Source organism: Neofelis nebulosa, chromosome 6, assembly GCF_028018385.1.
Source record: "Neofelis nebulosa isolate mNeoNeb1 chromosome 6, mNeoNeb1.pri, whole genome shotgun sequence".
Taxonomy (NCBI): domain Eukaryota; kingdom Metazoa; phylum Chordata; class Mammalia; order Carnivora; family Felidae; genus Neofelis; species Neofelis nebulosa.
Window position 1 is genome coordinate 33,263,547 of NC_080787.1, and position 16,958 is coordinate 33,280,504.

At 42.7% G+C, this 16,958-nt stretch overlaps 1 protein-coding gene across 6 annotated transcripts in view; it reads right to left on the reverse strand.

Moving 5' to 3' along the window:
- The window catches only part of LOC131515327 (class I histocompatibility antigen, Gogo-B*0101 alpha chain-like), a 554,762-nt gene that overhangs the window by 200,844 nt on the left and 336,960 nt on the right, over positions 1-16,958 (reverse strand). For 2 of the 6 annotated variants that reach the window (XM_058736090.1, XM_058736088.1), the window contains exon 8: positions 16,063-16,483. In XM_058736090.1, the coding sequence (XP_058592073.1) occupies positions 16,455-16,483 (29 nt within the window). In that variant the 3' untranslated portion in view covers positions 16,063-16,454. The other 4 variants (XM_058736089.1, XM_058736095.1, XM_058736096.1 and 1 more) reach the window with 4 other exon arrangements.

The window sequence follows — 16,958 nt, forward strand, 5'->3', positions numbered from 1 at the left end:
TCTTTTTCCAACAAGCTTCCAGAATGAATTGTCCTTCTCTACTTCTTTAGGCCCCACTCACTTTTAATACACAAAATGTCTTAATTGGTTATTTCTTCCCGATCAAAAAGTAACATCAACTATATCATGAAGAAAGTAATAGGCCCTCCAACACCCTTCCTCCCAAGATAACCACTGTTGTCACCTTGGTGAATGTTCTTCCAGGTTACTGTTCATGAATATAGTAACCTACTATATTTTTTTTTTTTCAACGTTTTTTATTTATTTTTGGGACAGAGAGAGACAGAGCATGAACGGGGGAGGGGCAGAGAGAGAGAGGGAGACACAGAATCGGAAACAGGCTCCAGGCTCCGAGCCATCAGCCCAGAGCCTGACGCGGGGCTCGAACTCACGGACCGCGAGATCGTGACCTGGCTGAAGTCGGACGCTTAACCGACTGCGCCACCCAGGCGCCCCAGTAACCTACTATATTTTTAAACAAACAAGCAAACAAAAATATGATTCTACTCTAAACTTTTCTCCACTTAGTAAATACATATCTCATTATATCTTGCTTTTGCCTCCACCTCAGCATGGTACAGCTGATGTCACCAGCCACTTCCTAATTGCTAAATCCACCAACTCTTTGCAGCCCTTATCTCAGATGCTCTCTCATCAGCCTGTGACCCTGGCTGGATTTCTCTTTCTCCGGTCACTTTCCTGCTTGGGAGTTGACTCCTCTCCTCAAGTCTCCATGACTGGCTACAGTGCCTGAGCAGTGACATCAGGTTTTCTGAATCACTTCCTCAAGCCCTACCCCCTGGGCATTTTTTGAGTATTGCCTGGAGAAACTCATTCACCTCTGGACTTCTCTTGCAGTTGCTACCATTTCTCCTCTAGCAGCTGCTTTTTCAATATAAATCTAATCATTTTACTGCCTTCCCTGAGATCCTTCAGCTTCCACCCTCTGGGGAGAAGCCTCCAACCTCCCCTCTTCAAAAACACAGTCAATTTCTTGCCCTGGCTCCTGTGGGGAAGTGGGAATTGCCTAGGATCTGTAATCAGAAAGACCTGGACTGACATTCCTCACAAACATACCAACAGTGTGAATTTACGAAATAACATAACCTCTAAGCTTGCGTCTCTCATCTGTAACCCAGGAAAGTAAGACCTAAAGGGATATGGCTGAGATTCAAGTTTATTAAGTACCCAGACAGCAATAGCAAGGGTGAGTGCTTTAACAATCCATGTGCTCTGATTGAGCCTGTACCCTCCCCCCACACCCTCTATTCCCATCCCCACCCCACCCCCCATCTGGTTTTCAGATCTACCTACGGTTCCTAGAACCCCACTCTGCCTGTGGAGTTGCCTGGAGTGCTCTTTCCCCTCTCTAGTTTGTCTTATATCCGCAGTCAATGTCAGCCACCTCCTCTCAAGCCTTTCTGCACCTCCACAGGTAGAATTCACTCCTCTTTTGGGAAGCCTCAAGACCCTACACATTCTGCTGTAATAGCATTTATGTCTAATATTTCCTTGCACTAATCTGCTCAGTAGTTTTCAGCAGACTGACACATTTTAAGACCAGACCTTATTTCCCTTTGCAACTCTCTTCCCAAGCAGGAAGTAATCAGTAAGTGGGGGGTGCAAAAATCAGTTTGATATAAAATCCATTTTTTCTCTTCATGCTGTAGGACTAAGTGTAGGGGTTAAATTTAAGGTTCAGATGTGAGGGAGAGGATTCGGGGTAATCTATTTATGAGAAGCAACTGATTTCAGAGGAAATCCTACCCCCTATCCTCTCTCAGACTTGGCAACCTCCATCTCCCCAGCCTTCTCTGGCTGGGCTCCAGAAGGTGGTCACAAAGGGCCCCATAAAGGTCACAGTTTGGGGAAGGGTGTGGATGGGGTGAACTGAGCCCCCCACAACTCCTCCTCACAACTCAGCGCCCCAGTGAGGCACTGTCAGGCCCCCGGCTGTGGGAGTGAAACACTCGGCCTGTTTCTCAGTTTCGCAGTCTCTGGCTGCTGGGCTGGGCGTTAGAGCGACGGGCGGTCATTAGGCTTGGAAAGCCGAGCAAGGGCCGCACACCCTCAGCCTCCGCTCTCACTGGCCTGGCTTCCGGAACGAGCCACCCCGAGCAAACACAGTAGCAGGCCGAAGGGCGGCGCGCCACCGGGCCCAGGGGCGCGTATCTCCCCAAGTCTCTGGAGACCGCGGCCCGCGCAGCCAGGGCTCAGGGCCAGCGCACTTTACCTGCCCCAGGATCCCAACGGATCCAGAAGGCTCCCATTGGGCTGTAGCTGCTTGAGAGGCGGGACTTTCCCCTTTCCTTGTATCCCATTGGACTAAATCTAGTTAGAGGCGGGATTTTGTGCTCTCCACCTGCGAAGCACAAAATCCCGCCTCAGGTCCACCTCGATTTTGGAATTCTGGATTTAGTCTCCCCCGTCACTGTGGGATTATGAGTTGTTGTGTTTGTTTGTTTTTTTAAATGTTCAGACTCCTCTTCACCAATTATTATTTTTTTTTATAAGATTTCCGTGTTTTTTTTTTTTTTAATGTTTATTTATTTTTGAGACAGAGAGAGACAGAACGTGAACAGGGGAGGGGCAGAGAGAGAGGGAGACACAGAATCCAAAACAGGCTCCAGGCTCTGAGCTGTCAGCACAGAGCCTGACGCGGGGCTCGAACTCACAGACCTCAAGATCATGAGGTGAGCCAAAGTCAGACGCTCAACTGACTGAGCCACCCAGGCGCCCCTCCTCTTCACCAATTAAATATCATGTTTTTAAAAATTCACTTTCATTTCTGATTTCCCAGTCTCGACCAGTCCCAACTTCCATTCTTAGTCACAGGATCATTTGCAGATGCAGCTTAAGGTTTTTGTTTTGTTTTTAAATTGTGGTAAAATACAAATAACATAAAAATCACCGTTTTAAGCATTTTTGTAAAAAAAAGTTTATTTATTATTTTTGAAATGGAGAGAGAGAGGGAAAGAGAATCCTGAGCAGGCTCCACACTGTCAACGCGGAGGAGCCTGACACCAAGCCTGAACTCACCAATCCTGAGATCATGACCTGAGCTGAAATCAAGAGTAGGAGGCTCAGCGGACTGAGCCACTCAGGAACCCCAAGCACTTTTTAAAAAGTTTATGTATTTATTTAATCTTTACACCCAAGGTGAGGCTTGAACTCATGATCCCAAGATCAAGAGTTACTGCTCTGAGTCAGCCAGGAGTCCTCCCATTTTAACTATCCTTAAGTATACATGAAGTACACTTAAGGTGGCATTACATATATTCACATTGTTGCACAACCACGACCAAGAAGCTTTTGATATATAGAATATAAAGTTTAAATTACAAAAGTAGTGCATGCTTGCCGTTATACGTGAACAATCCAAAACTTTATGAAAGAAAAGTTAACAAATGCACTGTTTCCACTACCAGGAAGTAACCACATTAACAGCTATATATATATACCTGTCCACAAGTTTCTCTCCTGGCCATACAAACAGATATCCACATACTTGAGGCTTTTACTTTGTGCTCTTACAAAGATAGGATAATACTACCCATGATAGTCATAAACTTACAGACATCTCTTTACATATATAGGTTGATCACCTTTTCAATAACAGTCCCCTTTCAGTCAGCCTCCCTTCCCCCACCAAGCATCCACTGATCTGACCACTATTCCCATACAGTAGTTTTGCCTGTTTAAAAACATAATACAAATACATTCATAGAGCATAGCCTTCTATGTGTCTGGCTTATTGCATTTGGCATAGTATCTGTGTGATCTGTCCATGCTGTTGCGTGTTATCAGTAGTTCTTCATTTTTAAAAAAAAATTTTTTTAATGTTTATTTATTTTTGAGACAGAAACAGAGCATGAACGGGGAGGGGCTGAGAGAGAGGGAGACACAGAATCCTAAGCAGGCTCCAGGCTCTGAGCTGTCAGCACAGAGCCCGATGCGGGGCTCAAACTCACAGACCTCAAGATCATGAGGTGAGCCAAAGTCAGACGCCCAACTGACTGAGCCACCCAGGCGCCCCATTATTTATTTACATTTTAGAGAGAGGGAGAGAGAGTGGGGAAGAGGTAGAGGGGGGAGAGGGGGGCGGAGAGAGAGAGAGAGCCTTAAGCAGATTCCATGCTCAGCAAGGAGTCTGTCTAGGAGCTTGGTTCCATCACCCTGGGATCCTGATCTGAGCCAAAATCAAGAGTCGATGCTCACTGAGCCACACATAGTTTATTAATATTTTTATTTTTAGCCATTCTAACGGGTGCATACTGGTTTCTCATTGTGGTTTTACTTTGCATTTTCCCCTGATGGACTATTGATGTTGAAACCTTTTTTCATATATGTATTGACCATTGACCATTGATGTATCTTCCTTTGTAAAATGCCTATTTAGGGGCACCTGGGCGGCTCAGTTGGTTAAGCATACGACTTCAGCTCAGGTCATGATCTCATGGTTTGTGAGTTGGAGCCCTGCGTTGGGCTCTGTGCCGACAGCTCAGAGTCTGGAGCCTGGTTTGGATTCCGTCTCTCTCTCTCTCTCTCTCTCTCTCTCTCTCTGCCCTGCTCATGCTCTTGCTCTGTCTCTCAAAAGTGAATAAACTTAAAAAAATAAATAAAATGCCTATTTAAGTCTTATTCATGTTTGTTGTTGTTGCTTTTTTTCCCCCCACTGTCAAATTATTGGAGTTCCTTATCCACATCCAAATCCTTTGTCACACACACATTCATTGCAAACATTCTAACAAAGAACTAAAAAAAAAATCTTTGGAAAGCAAAATCTACTAATTTTTCATACATTGTTGAGAATCACGGCCCAGATGGTGAAGTCTAGCCCCAGGAACTTCACATCCTTGTCTTTGTATTCAGAAGTCCACCAAAGTACTTAATTTCTTTGAGGGACCCAGGAACTGTTGGAGAAACAGTTTGCAAACTTTCAGCATGTATAAATGATTTCTGAAGATCTCTCTGAAAACTATGGAAAGAAGGAAATAAATGTTCATTTCTTTTCTTCTAAGCTTTGGACCCAAAGAAGCACGTTCAGAATCCAACCCTGCCTCCCCGTCCTCCACACCCTTCTGCACGCCCAGAGGTTGACACCTAAGGCCCTGTTTGCCCCTGTAATCCACACTTCCTCATCCTTCCTTCTTGGTTCTATACACTTCATTCTGGTTTTTGCTCACATTTCTCCAGGAAATCTGCTGCAGTCAAGGTCACGAACACACATACCCAGTTTGAATGGAAATGACTATGTATGTCATCATCTGTACTCTCAGGGGCTTTCGCCACACTTGACAACTCTTTCCTTTTATTTATTTTGCTCAATTCTTTTGGAATTACTTCACAAATTTTATTATTTTATTATTATAAGAAAAGAATAGAGTCACCACTCTATACAATTGTTTGTCAATTTTTAACATTTTTTATTATTTGTTATATGCAATATACATAGTAAATAATAGAAATATATGCAGACAGTCCTCATTTTGTATGGTTCTGATATGCATGGGGTTCTGTTAACACTGCCGAGGCAAGGACTAACTGTGGGGTGTGTGCATTGAACTTGGTGTTTTTACTAATAATTTTATTTTATTTCATTTTTTTTAAGTAAACTATGCCCAGTGTGGGGATCAAACTTAAAACTCTGAGATCAAGAGTTGCATGCTCTACCCACTGAGCTAGCCAGACACCCTTTTATCAGGACTTTTTAAAAGAATCCCTTATTTGGTATGCTTTGAGACTTTGTATAAATTTTTTCTCTCTGAATGTATCATTCTGTAGCTTGCCTTTTCAGTTAACATTATATTTGTTATAAATCCATGTTTATACAAAAGCGTTCATTTATTTTCATTGCTAGGTGGGATCCATGGTGTGAATATGCTATAATCTATCCCTTCTCTTCATTGACCTTTAGTTTCTTTCTATCATGAATGCTCTGGGGCATCTCTCTGTGGTCCTTTGTGTGAATTCCCCTAGGATATGTGTGTAAGAGTGGAATTACTGCACATCTCTACCACAAGATGCCAAACTGTTATCTGAAATGATTGTATTATTTTTTACTCCCCCTGCCTCTCCTTAAGCTTCTGGGACATTATACAGTTCTAGTTTTCTTTCTGATTGCTCCTTCTCAGTCTCCTTTGCTGACTCCCTTTGCTTTAAATACTGGAGTGTTTAAGAACTGTATCTGGGCTGCTTCCTCTGTCTGCTTTTACTGTCTTCTTAATCACTCCAGTTTCATCCAGTTCCAGGATTTCAAATATCATCTATATAGACATGGCTCCAAAATATGTCTATATATTTTCATAGTTAAAAAAAAAATAGCATACCAAAACAGGTACTCAAATATATTGAAGACAGAATTGCAAACCGGTCACATTTTTATGAATGGCAATATGGTAATTTCAGTCCAAATTAAAAAATGTATACACCCAGCAGTCCCACTTCTAGGAATGTGTCCAAAAATAAACTCGCATACCTGCAAGATGACTGTATTCAAAATTATATATTGCAGCATAGGTTTTAAAAACAAAACAAAACAAAACAAAAAACTAGGGGCACCTGGGTGGCTCAGTTGGTTAAATGTCCAACTTGGTTTCAGCCTACGTCATGATCTCGCAGTTCATGGGATTGAGCCCAGAGTTGGGCTCTGTGCTGACAGTGCAGAGCCTTCTTGCGATTCTCTCAATCCCTCTCTCTCTGTTCCTCTCCCATTCACACACACACTCTCTCTCTCTCTCTCTCTCTCTCTCTTAAAAATAAATAAAGAAATAAACTTAAAAAATATAAAATCTGGGCCTCCTGGGTGGCTCATTCAGTTGAGCATCAGGCTTTGGCTCAGGTCATGATTTCACAGTTTGTGGTTCATGGGTTCAAGCCCCATGTTGGGCTCTGTGCTGACAACTCAGAGCCTGGAGCCTGCTTTTGGTTCTGTGTCTCCTTCTCTCTCTGTCCCTTGCCTGCTCTCTCTCTCTCTCTCTCTCAAAATTTCAAAATTAAACACACATTATATATATATATATATATATATATATATATATATAACCTTATAAACAATCTAAATATCTACCAGTAAGGAACTGGTTAAGAAGCATTGTGTATCCAGGGGCACCTGGATTGGTTAACTGTCTGACTCTTGATTTCTGCCCAGGTTACTATCTCAGGGTCATGGGATCAAGCTTTGCCTGGGGCTCAGTGTGGAGCCTGCTTAAGAGTCTCTCTCTCTCTCTCTCTCTCTCTCTCTCTCTCTCTCTCCCTCTCTCCACCTCAGTCCCTCCCCCTCTCCTACCTCAAGTGCCCTTCTAGCTCTCTCTTTCTCTCAAAATAAATAAACATTAAAAAAAGAAGCACTGTGTATCTATACAATGGATTACCATTAAAAAATAAAAAGACATGGGCGCCTGGGTGGCTCAGTCGGTTAGGCGTCTGACTTCGGCTGAGGTCACGATCTCGCGGTATGTGAGTTCGAGCCCCGCTTCTGGCTCTGTGCTGACTGCTCGGAGCCTGGAGCCTGTTTTGGATTCTGTGTCTCCCTCTCTCTCTGACCCTCCCCCGTTCATGCTCTGTCTCTCTCTGTCTCAAAAATAAATAAATGTTAAAAAAATTTTTTTTTAAAAAATAAATAAAAAGACAGAAAGTTTTTTTTAAAATTTTTAATGTTTATTTATTTTTGACAGAGAGAGCACAAGCAGAGGAGGGGCAGAGAGAGAGAGAGAGAGAGAGAGAGACTGAGACACAGAAAATGAAGCAGGCTCCAGGCTCAGAGCTTGACATGAGGCTTGAACTCAGGAGCTGTGAGATCATGACCTGAGCTGAAGTCAGACACAACCAACTGAGCCACCCAGGCGCCCCAGGAAGTTCTCAATACATCCTTATGGGATGGTCTCCTTGGTATATGGTTAAGGGTAAAAAAGCAAGGTGTGGAAAAGCATATGTCAAAATCTGTATGAAAAGGAAAATAATGTATATGTTAATTAATTAATTAATGTTTGTTTGCATAGGCATAAAATGTCTCTGGAAGAATATGCAAAGAACTAATATCACTGGTTGCCTGTCAGGAATGGGACAAGGCTGAGAGAGAGACTTCATATCTTTTACAAGATTCTGAAGTTTGAATCAAATCAAAACATAAAATGAAAACCAAAAAAACAAAAACAATATTTCCAAAAGAGACAAAACAAATGAAACCGAAAAACTTAAAATAGGGGAGCCTGGGTGGTTCAGTCAGTTAAGCATCTGACTTCATAAGCTCAGGTCATGATCTCATGGTTTTTGAGTTCAAGCCCCGCATCAGTCTCTCTGCTGTCAGCACAAAGTCCACTTCAGATCCTCTGTCCCCTTCTCTCTCTTTCCCTTCCCTGCTCAAGTGCTCTCTCTCAATAAATAAAAAATAAACATTAAAAAAAAACCCTGAAAATAAAAAACTTTAAAAAAAATGAGAGGAATAATTCCTTTACCTTCATTAAGATAAAAAAAAAATTGTCTGACCTACCCTATGACCCAGCAATAGCACTGCTAGGAATTTACCCAAGGGATACAGGAGTACTGATGCATAGGGGCACTTGTACCCCAATGTTTATAGCAGCACTCTCAACAATAGCCAAATTATGGAAAGAGCCTAAATGTCCATCAACTGATGAATGGATAAAGAAATTGTGGTTTATATACACAATGGAGTACTACATGGCAATGAGAAAGAACGAAATATGGCCCTTTGTAGCAACGTGGATGGAACTGGAGAGTGTGATGCTAAGTGAAATAAGCCATACAGAGAAAGACAGATACCATATGTTTTCACTCTTATGTGGATCCTGAGAAACTTAACAGAAACCCATGGGGGAGGGGAAGGAACAAAAAAAAAAAAAAAAAAAAAAAAGAGGGTAGAGTGGGAGAGAGCCAAAGCATAAGAGACTGTTAAAAACTGAGAACAAACTGAGGGTTGATGGGGGGTGGGAGGGAGGGGAGGGTGGGTGATGGGTATTGAGGAGGGCACCTTCTGGGATGAGCACTGGGTGTTGTATGGAAACCAATTTGACAATAAACTTCATATATTGAAAAAAAATTTGTCTGAAAATTGTATACATCCTTGAAGGAAGATATTTACTACCATTAAAAAAAATTTTTTTTTTTTAACGTTTATTTTTGAGACAGAGAGAGACAGAGCATGAACAGGGGAGGGTCAGAGAGAGGGAGACACAGAATCCGAAACAGGCTCCAGGCTCCGAGCTGTCAGCACAGAGCCCGACGGACTGCGAGATCTTGACCTGAGCCGAAGTCGGCCGCCCAACCCACTGAGCCACCCAGGCGCCCCTATTTACTACCATTTTAATTCAGCATGTTGTTTCCTTTTTTTAAAAAAGAACATAATTTTTTTTTTTTTACGTTTATTTATTTTTGAGAGACAGAGCATGAGCAGGGGAGGGGCAGAGAGAGAGGGAGACACAGAATCTGAAACAGGCTCCAGGCTCTGAGCTGTCAGCACAGAGCCCCATGCCGGGCTGGAACCCACTGAAATCATGACCTGAGCTGAAGTCGGGCACTTAACCAACTGAGCCACCCAGGCACCCCATTCTCTTTTTATTTATTTGTGTGTGTGTGTGTGTGTGTATATATATATATATATATATATATATTTGTATATTTGTATATTTATATATTTGTATATATATATATATATATATATATATATTTATGTTTGTTTATTTTTGAGAGAGACAGAGACAGAATGCGAGTGGGTTAGGGTCAGAGAGAGAAGAGACACAGAATCTGAAGCAGGCTCTAGGCTCCAAACTGTCAGCACCAGAGCCCGGCGCAGGGCTCGAACTCACGAGCTGTGAGATCATGACCTGAGAGGAAGTCGGATGCCCAACCGAATGAGCCACCCAGGCGCCCCTTCTTTTTATTTTTTAAATAATATTTTAAAGCTTATTTATTGATTTTGAGAGAGTGTGCAAGCAGGGTAGGGGCAGAGGGCAGGGTGGAGTGGGGTGGGGGGTGGGGGGTGGGGAGAGAGAGAATCCTAAGCAGGCTCCATGCTGTCAGCACAGAGCCTGATGCAAGGCTCCCACTCACCAACCCTGAGCTGAAATCAAGAGTCAATGATTAACAGACTGAGTCACTCAGGTGCCCACTTTATTTTCTTTTTGAATGCCTTATCTTATACATATTTGTCTTTCATTCATTAAAAGGTAAATTAAGGGCATGATTACTCAACAAATGCAATCTGTTTGGTCTAGAAAATGGACCAAATGGTTTAAGCAGGAAAGCCCAATCTACAAGACTTTTTGGTGGTTAGACACCACCCTTGTAGCTTTAGCAATCTCAGTACGCCCTCTAGTGTCCATATGGCTCAAGGTCCCAGTGAGATTAGAAAATAAATCACTTTGGTGGTTCCAGTCCGGGACATCCGTTTTGTTTTTGTTTTTGTTTTTGTTTTTGTTTTTCTTTCTTTTTTTTTTTTAAATGTTTTATTTATTTTGAGAGAGAGAGAGAGCGCGCGCACAGGCGAGCTGGGGAGGGGCAGAGAGAGAATCCCAAGCAGGTTAGAGAGAATCCTAAGTAAGCTCCACCCTGTCAGGGTGGGGCTGGAAGCATGGCTCCATCTCATGAACGTGTGAGATCATTTTGATATCTCTTTGAACCTTTGATTATGTAGAAGTATGAGTTTAATTCTGCATAGTTGTGAGTTTCCCAAACTTATTTCAGTTATTGATTGGTTTTTAGTATCATGCCCCTGTGGTAAGAGAACATATTTTGTTACTATTTTTACCCTTTTAAATTCACTGAGGTTGGTTTATCTTCAAGAATGTATATTTGAAAAGAATGTATATTCTGTTGATGGCTGGAGTGTTCTATAAATATCAAATTTCTACTGTTGGTTTATAGTATGGGGAAGTCTTCTTTATCTTTATTTATCTCTGCATAGTTGTTCTTTCCATTATCAAAAGTGATATATTTAAGTTTACTACATCGTTGTATTGTCATTTCTCAGTTTCTGTCAGTTTTGGTTTCATGTATTCGGTGCTGAGTCATTAGGTGGATATATGATTAGAACTGTTTATCTTTATCTTTATTGTTTATTGTTTCATCTTTATGGTGATTTGACCCTTTAAAATTTTTTATTTATTTTTGAGAGAGCTAGAGCAGGGAGAGGCAGAGAAGGGAGGAACAGAGGATCAAAGTGGGCTCCAGCTGACTGGCTTCTCTGAAGCCACGGCAGGGGTGGGGGTGGGGTGGGGGGACTCGAACCCACACTGAGATCATGACCTGAGCCAAAGTTGGATGCTCAACTGACTGAGTCACCCAGGCACCTCTTTCTTTAAAAAAAAAAAAAAAAAAAAAAAAAAAAAAAATTTAAAAATAAATTTTAAATAAATAAAATTTTAAAAAATTTCTTTTTTTCAGGGACATCTGGGTGGCTCAGTTGGTTAATCATCTGACTTTTGATTTCAGCTCAGGTCATGATCTCATGGTTTGTGACACAGCCCGATGTTGGGTTCTGCTTGGTATCCTGTACATACCTGTCTCTCTGCCTTACCCCTGCTCAGGCTCTCTCTCTCAAAAATAAACTTAAAAAAAAAAAAAGATGTTAAAAAGATTTCTTTTTTAAGAATGCAATTAAATTTAATATTTTATTTTATTTTTAAAGTAAGCCACATGCCAAATGTGGGACTGAAACTCATGATCAAGAGTCACCTGCTGCCCCAAAACTTATTTTTTATAATTTTTGGGGTCATCACCAATCCAGGACAGTTATAAACTAAACTAATGAACTTATTTTGGTGCAATGGCCAATGGTAAAGCAAATTTGGACTATCGATCACGGAAAGTTTAGTCTGTGACTGCAAAATTTTTGAAATTGTCTGCTCACTTTTTGCTGGCTCAAAGGCAAATTTCCTTAGAATACTCTGGTACTTGAACATATTTTTAAAAAAGTGAATATGGTTTATTCAGATAACTTTTTTAGACCTAATGTATTTTTTAATATTTATTTATGTTTGAGAGACAGTGCAAGCCGCGGAGGGACAGAGATAGAGGCGGACAAAGGCAGGCTCTGCACTGATAGCAGTGAGTTCCACAAGGGGCTTAAATTCACAAACCAGGAGATTATGACCTGAGCTGAAGTTGTCGTTGGACTCTCAAGGACTGAGCCACCCAGGCATCCAGGAGCCCTGTAAGATAGAGCAGATTTTGATGTTTCACCCTATTCTGAGGCTATGAACCTATTTCCTAGATGTTCAGGGAGAGGATGTCTTTCATGCTCCTCACATGAATAAGCTCTGGGCATCATTTCCTGTCTATGAAGGTTATGGACCCGAGAAGCCAAGCTAAGATTTTCTAGATTTGAAAAATGCCCTAAGGATCAGATCAATTTTCTCTTTGGTCTATCGCCCACATTTATAGTTAGGCTTAAATGATTATTCTCTTGATTATTCTACTATACTCTTAAGATACTTATACTTTTTCTATCATTTTTAGTTGTTTTTAGGGGAAGAGGTGGCCTTAAAACTTAGTCTTCCTTGTTATTGGAAATGGCGTCCCAATGAACTATTTCTTCACTTCTGCTATTTATCTGGCACCAGAGTAGGTGCTAGTGTATAATTCCACGTAACCCGATGGTGATCTGTGTCTTCTGTGAGCCAGCACTGGTCTGTGAATGTGCATCAGCCCACAAACAGATACAGACAGAAATTGAAAGTGAGGCCTTATCCTGTCTCATACTGGTAATCAACAAGACAAAAACAAGTTGTATACCAAGTCATTGGATCTGCTAAAGATGGTTTGATTATTGGCTGTTCGTGGGCCAGAGGTGGAGAAGCACGGTGTCTAAAGTGGAATAAGTTTTTAGACTTTTGTGGAGGTCATATAAAAACTGATAAAATTGTGGATACTCCCTCCAGAAATATGGCCATGTACAAAGATATATAAAATGTCAATATAGGGGCGCCTGGGTGGCTCAGTCAATTGAGCGACTGACTTCAGCTCAGGTCATGATCTCACGGTTCGTGGGTTTGAGCCCTGCATCAGGCTCTGTGCTGACAGCTCAGAGCCTGGAGCCTGCTTGGGATTCTGTGTCTCCTTCTCTCTCTGCCCCTCCCCCACTCGTGCTCTGTCTCTCTCTGTCTCAGAAATAAACACTAAAAATTTTTTTAAAAAGTCAATATATATACACAGATCATCTCAAGTGTTACAGATTTTGATTATTTTTTTAAAATCCTAGGAAGAGACAAAGGCTGGAGAAGACATTTTGAACAATCACTTTATCACCTGACAATGCTACTCTGCTTATTTGTGAATAGAACTGGAGTAGACAAAAGCTGGATCCCATAACAACTATCAAGGGAAAAAGCTGAAAGATGCCATTTATTAGTCACTCCTTCATCCAAGTCACTCCTTCATCCAGGCCAACTTGAGCAGTCCTAGCCTCAGGGTCCAGTGTCTCATGTCAGGGGACTCAGTGATGTGAAAAGTGGCATCTATACCCAGCAGCAGGACACTCATTGTATAGGGGCCTCACCTTGGGTCCACTGTGGATTCTGTTCCTGGGTGTGTAGACTCAAGCCTGTTCTGTGACTTTCCTTGAAATAAAACATGGCCCTGTCTTCTCTCTCTCTCATCTGTAAGTCTCTGTAACTGTACATATGTATCATAAAGAGTCAGAAATCAATGTAGGGAGTAGTTATAGAGGAGCAAGACTTCACAGAAATTTTTTCCCAGATTTATGGAGATATAATTGACACATACCATTGTGTAAGTTTAAGGTACAAGCTTTTGTTTTGACACACGTCTATACTGCAAAATGATTACCATCACAGTATTAACCTGCATCATATCACACAGTTACCATTCCCTTTTGTGTGGGGCAAACATTTAAGATCTACACTCTTGTTATCTCAGAGATTTTATGTTGAGCTGATAACCACTTCCCCCATCTGCCACCTGGCTGTGCCCTATGGAGAGAAAATGTGTATGTCCCAGCATGTCTTCTATTTTTCTTCTTACAAAAAAATCCAATTCAAATATGTGTATAAGATACTTTCCCACAATGAAAATTAATGCATTAGGAAATGCTACAAAGTCCAACCTTAAATATATCCAGAACCCCATCACTTCCTATGATTTTTCCCTCCTCACACCCCAGATGTACAGCTGACATCCCCCTCCTGGACACTGCACTAGTTTCCTACACTTTTCCCCACTGGTCACTGGATCGTCACCTCTCAATTCTGTGCAAGAGCACACAGATGCTTCTAAAGAGATGTGAATCACGTTTATCTGTCCATTCTTTTAACTCCACGTTTCACACAGAGAAATCTCAACCCCCTTCTAATATCCTAAGGTCTACACATCTGACTGCGTTTCACATGCTCTCTGCTCCAGCCACGGTGGCCTCTCACCCTTCCTTGAACAAGGACACGCTCCTGCCCTAGTGCGTGTGCCTGGAGGTTCCCCTGCCTGGAAAGAACTCCCTGAGACATGCTCTTCAACAATTCCTTGTGTCCCGCGTATCTCTCAGAGGTCAGCTTCCCAGTGAGGCTCCCTCTGATAGTAAAGTAGCCACCTTCCCTGTCCCCACACAGGAAACTCTCTGGGTCACCTCCTCAAAGCACCTACCAATTTAAACATGTCCCTTATTTACCACATTTATACAATATATGGTTGAATCTGAATTACACTGGTTTTGACTGTGTACATCCACCAATATGTGGACTTGTTTTTTACAGTATCGTCAAATGAGTGTTTTCTTTATGGTTTCTTAGTATTTTCTAGCTTAATTTATGAGTATAGTATATAATACATGTAACCTACAAAATATGTGTTAAAGAATTGTTTATGTTATCAAAAGGCTTCTAGTCAACAGTAGGCTATTAGTACTTAAGTTCTAGGGGAGTCAAAAGTTATACTTGGACTTGAGACTGCACAGTGAGGTTATTGCCCTCAATCCCCACATTGTTCCAGGGTCAAGTGGAGTCTGCCCCTCACCACTAGAACATATTCTCCACAAGACCAGCACATTTGCCTCTTCTTAGTCACTGAGGTGTCTTAGATGAAAAAATAGTGGGTCCTTCACGTGGTACACGACATTATCAGTGGAACAAGTGGTCAGCGGAGAGGACCTCTGTCTTCTGGATGAGCCTCAGGCACAGCCCGTCCGTGGCAGCTCCCGCACAAAGTGCCCCCACCTCACCATCAGTGCCGCCTCTACTTTCCCCCAGGGCTGCTCCCCCCTCCCTCTTTCTGCTCAGCTCCCCCGTCCCACAGAGTTTCCCCTGCACAGCACAGCACACAGTTATAGTCCTGTCTTCAGAGTCACTGTACTTAGGCTCCATGGGGCCCTTTCTCCAACTAAATAGAAATCTACATTAGACCCTGCTTTATAAATCCATGAATGTAGATGGGAACCAGCACCAGTATCATTAGAACTAAGGACAGGAAGAGGGGGCAGAGAGGCAGGGAAGGTAGAAACTAACTGAAGTTGAACAAGGATGAGAAACTCCCAGATTCCCCTCTGTCTACCTCAGGATGTAAAGAATAATCCAGAAGACAACTCTAGAGGGAGGAGATGGATGAATCTGAAAATTCATGTCTCCAAACCACAGAGACTCCTGTGTGCAGGGCCCACCTAGGCCTGCAGAATGACAGCCCAAAGGACTCCTGGTGCTATAACCACCGGGGTCATCTGGGGAGAAGGAGACAGGAACTCGGACACACGAGCAAGAACAGGCCTGATGCTCCATAGAAACAAGGGAAAAAAAAACACCCAAAAGATGGGCCTGAGGTCACAACCCAGGATGCAGCCTGCTGACCCAGTCACAGGAAGCTCTTGCTCCACAAGATCCTGGTGACAGGTGACGTCCACATCCCTGTGGTAACGGTCCTGGTGAGACAAGGTTCCACAGAAGGGACAAGGACAAGGAGCAGAGACATGACCCAGCTGAGGAGGGAGCTCGACACACCAAGGATGCACTGAGCACCGACTGGACACAGGCCCCGTCCACACTCGGCTCCTCCAGCCCTCTCCTGTCCGCACCTGCAACAGACATGGCACAGGAAACATGCGGGTTCTGGAAGGTTCTCAGTGCTTTCATTTATTTTGTTGCAACTTTACAAATCTTTTCTTTTATTAATTCATCATCAATCCCACATACCCAGAATTACAAAATACCAATTCATATCTGGATTCTCATTTTCAATAGGAAAGTAAGGCGTCAGTACTCAGCCCAACATGAAAAAAAGACAAGGATGGAGATGGTCCAGCCCTGCCTCTAGTGAAACAGGAAAGCAGGTCAGAAAGGGAACACGAATCACTACAGGTCATGGTGGGCGGGGGGGGCCAGTCTCCTGCGTCCTCACAATATGCTAATAGGAACGCAGACACATTCTGACACCATTTGCAGAAAGAGAAGTCCAGAGCTCTTGTAACCAAGTGAGAGTGTGAAGAGATCCTGCATTGCTCAGTCCTCCACAGTCAGCTGGCCTCCCACTGTGACAATAAATAATCATGAACACATTTAGGTCACATAAATGCCACATTCTCAACAGCCTCCCATATGCTCAAAGTGCTCCTAGTGCCCCCACTCCTCCCCAGTTCAGGCCTTCTGGAGTCTTACTTTTAGGAGCTGCGGGAGACACATCAGAACCCTGGGCACTGTCATTGCCTGGGGTGGAATAAACAGGACGTGATCAGAGCCCTAGGAGATGAGACTAACTGAGGAGCTATGGAGGAAGTGGTGAGCTTCCCACAGAGTCCTGTCTACACTATCCCAGGGTTTCAGGAATCACCCCCTCCATACTTACGTGCAGCGTGAGAGTAGCTCGGTCCTTTTCCTCCTGTGGGAAGAAAATATCATGTTAGAGACTTGGGACAGCTGGGCCATGAGATCCTAGAGCAACCTCCTAGTCCTGGTCCAAAATGAAGCTTCCAGAGTTCTGACTAAACACCCAGGGCAGGATTGGGA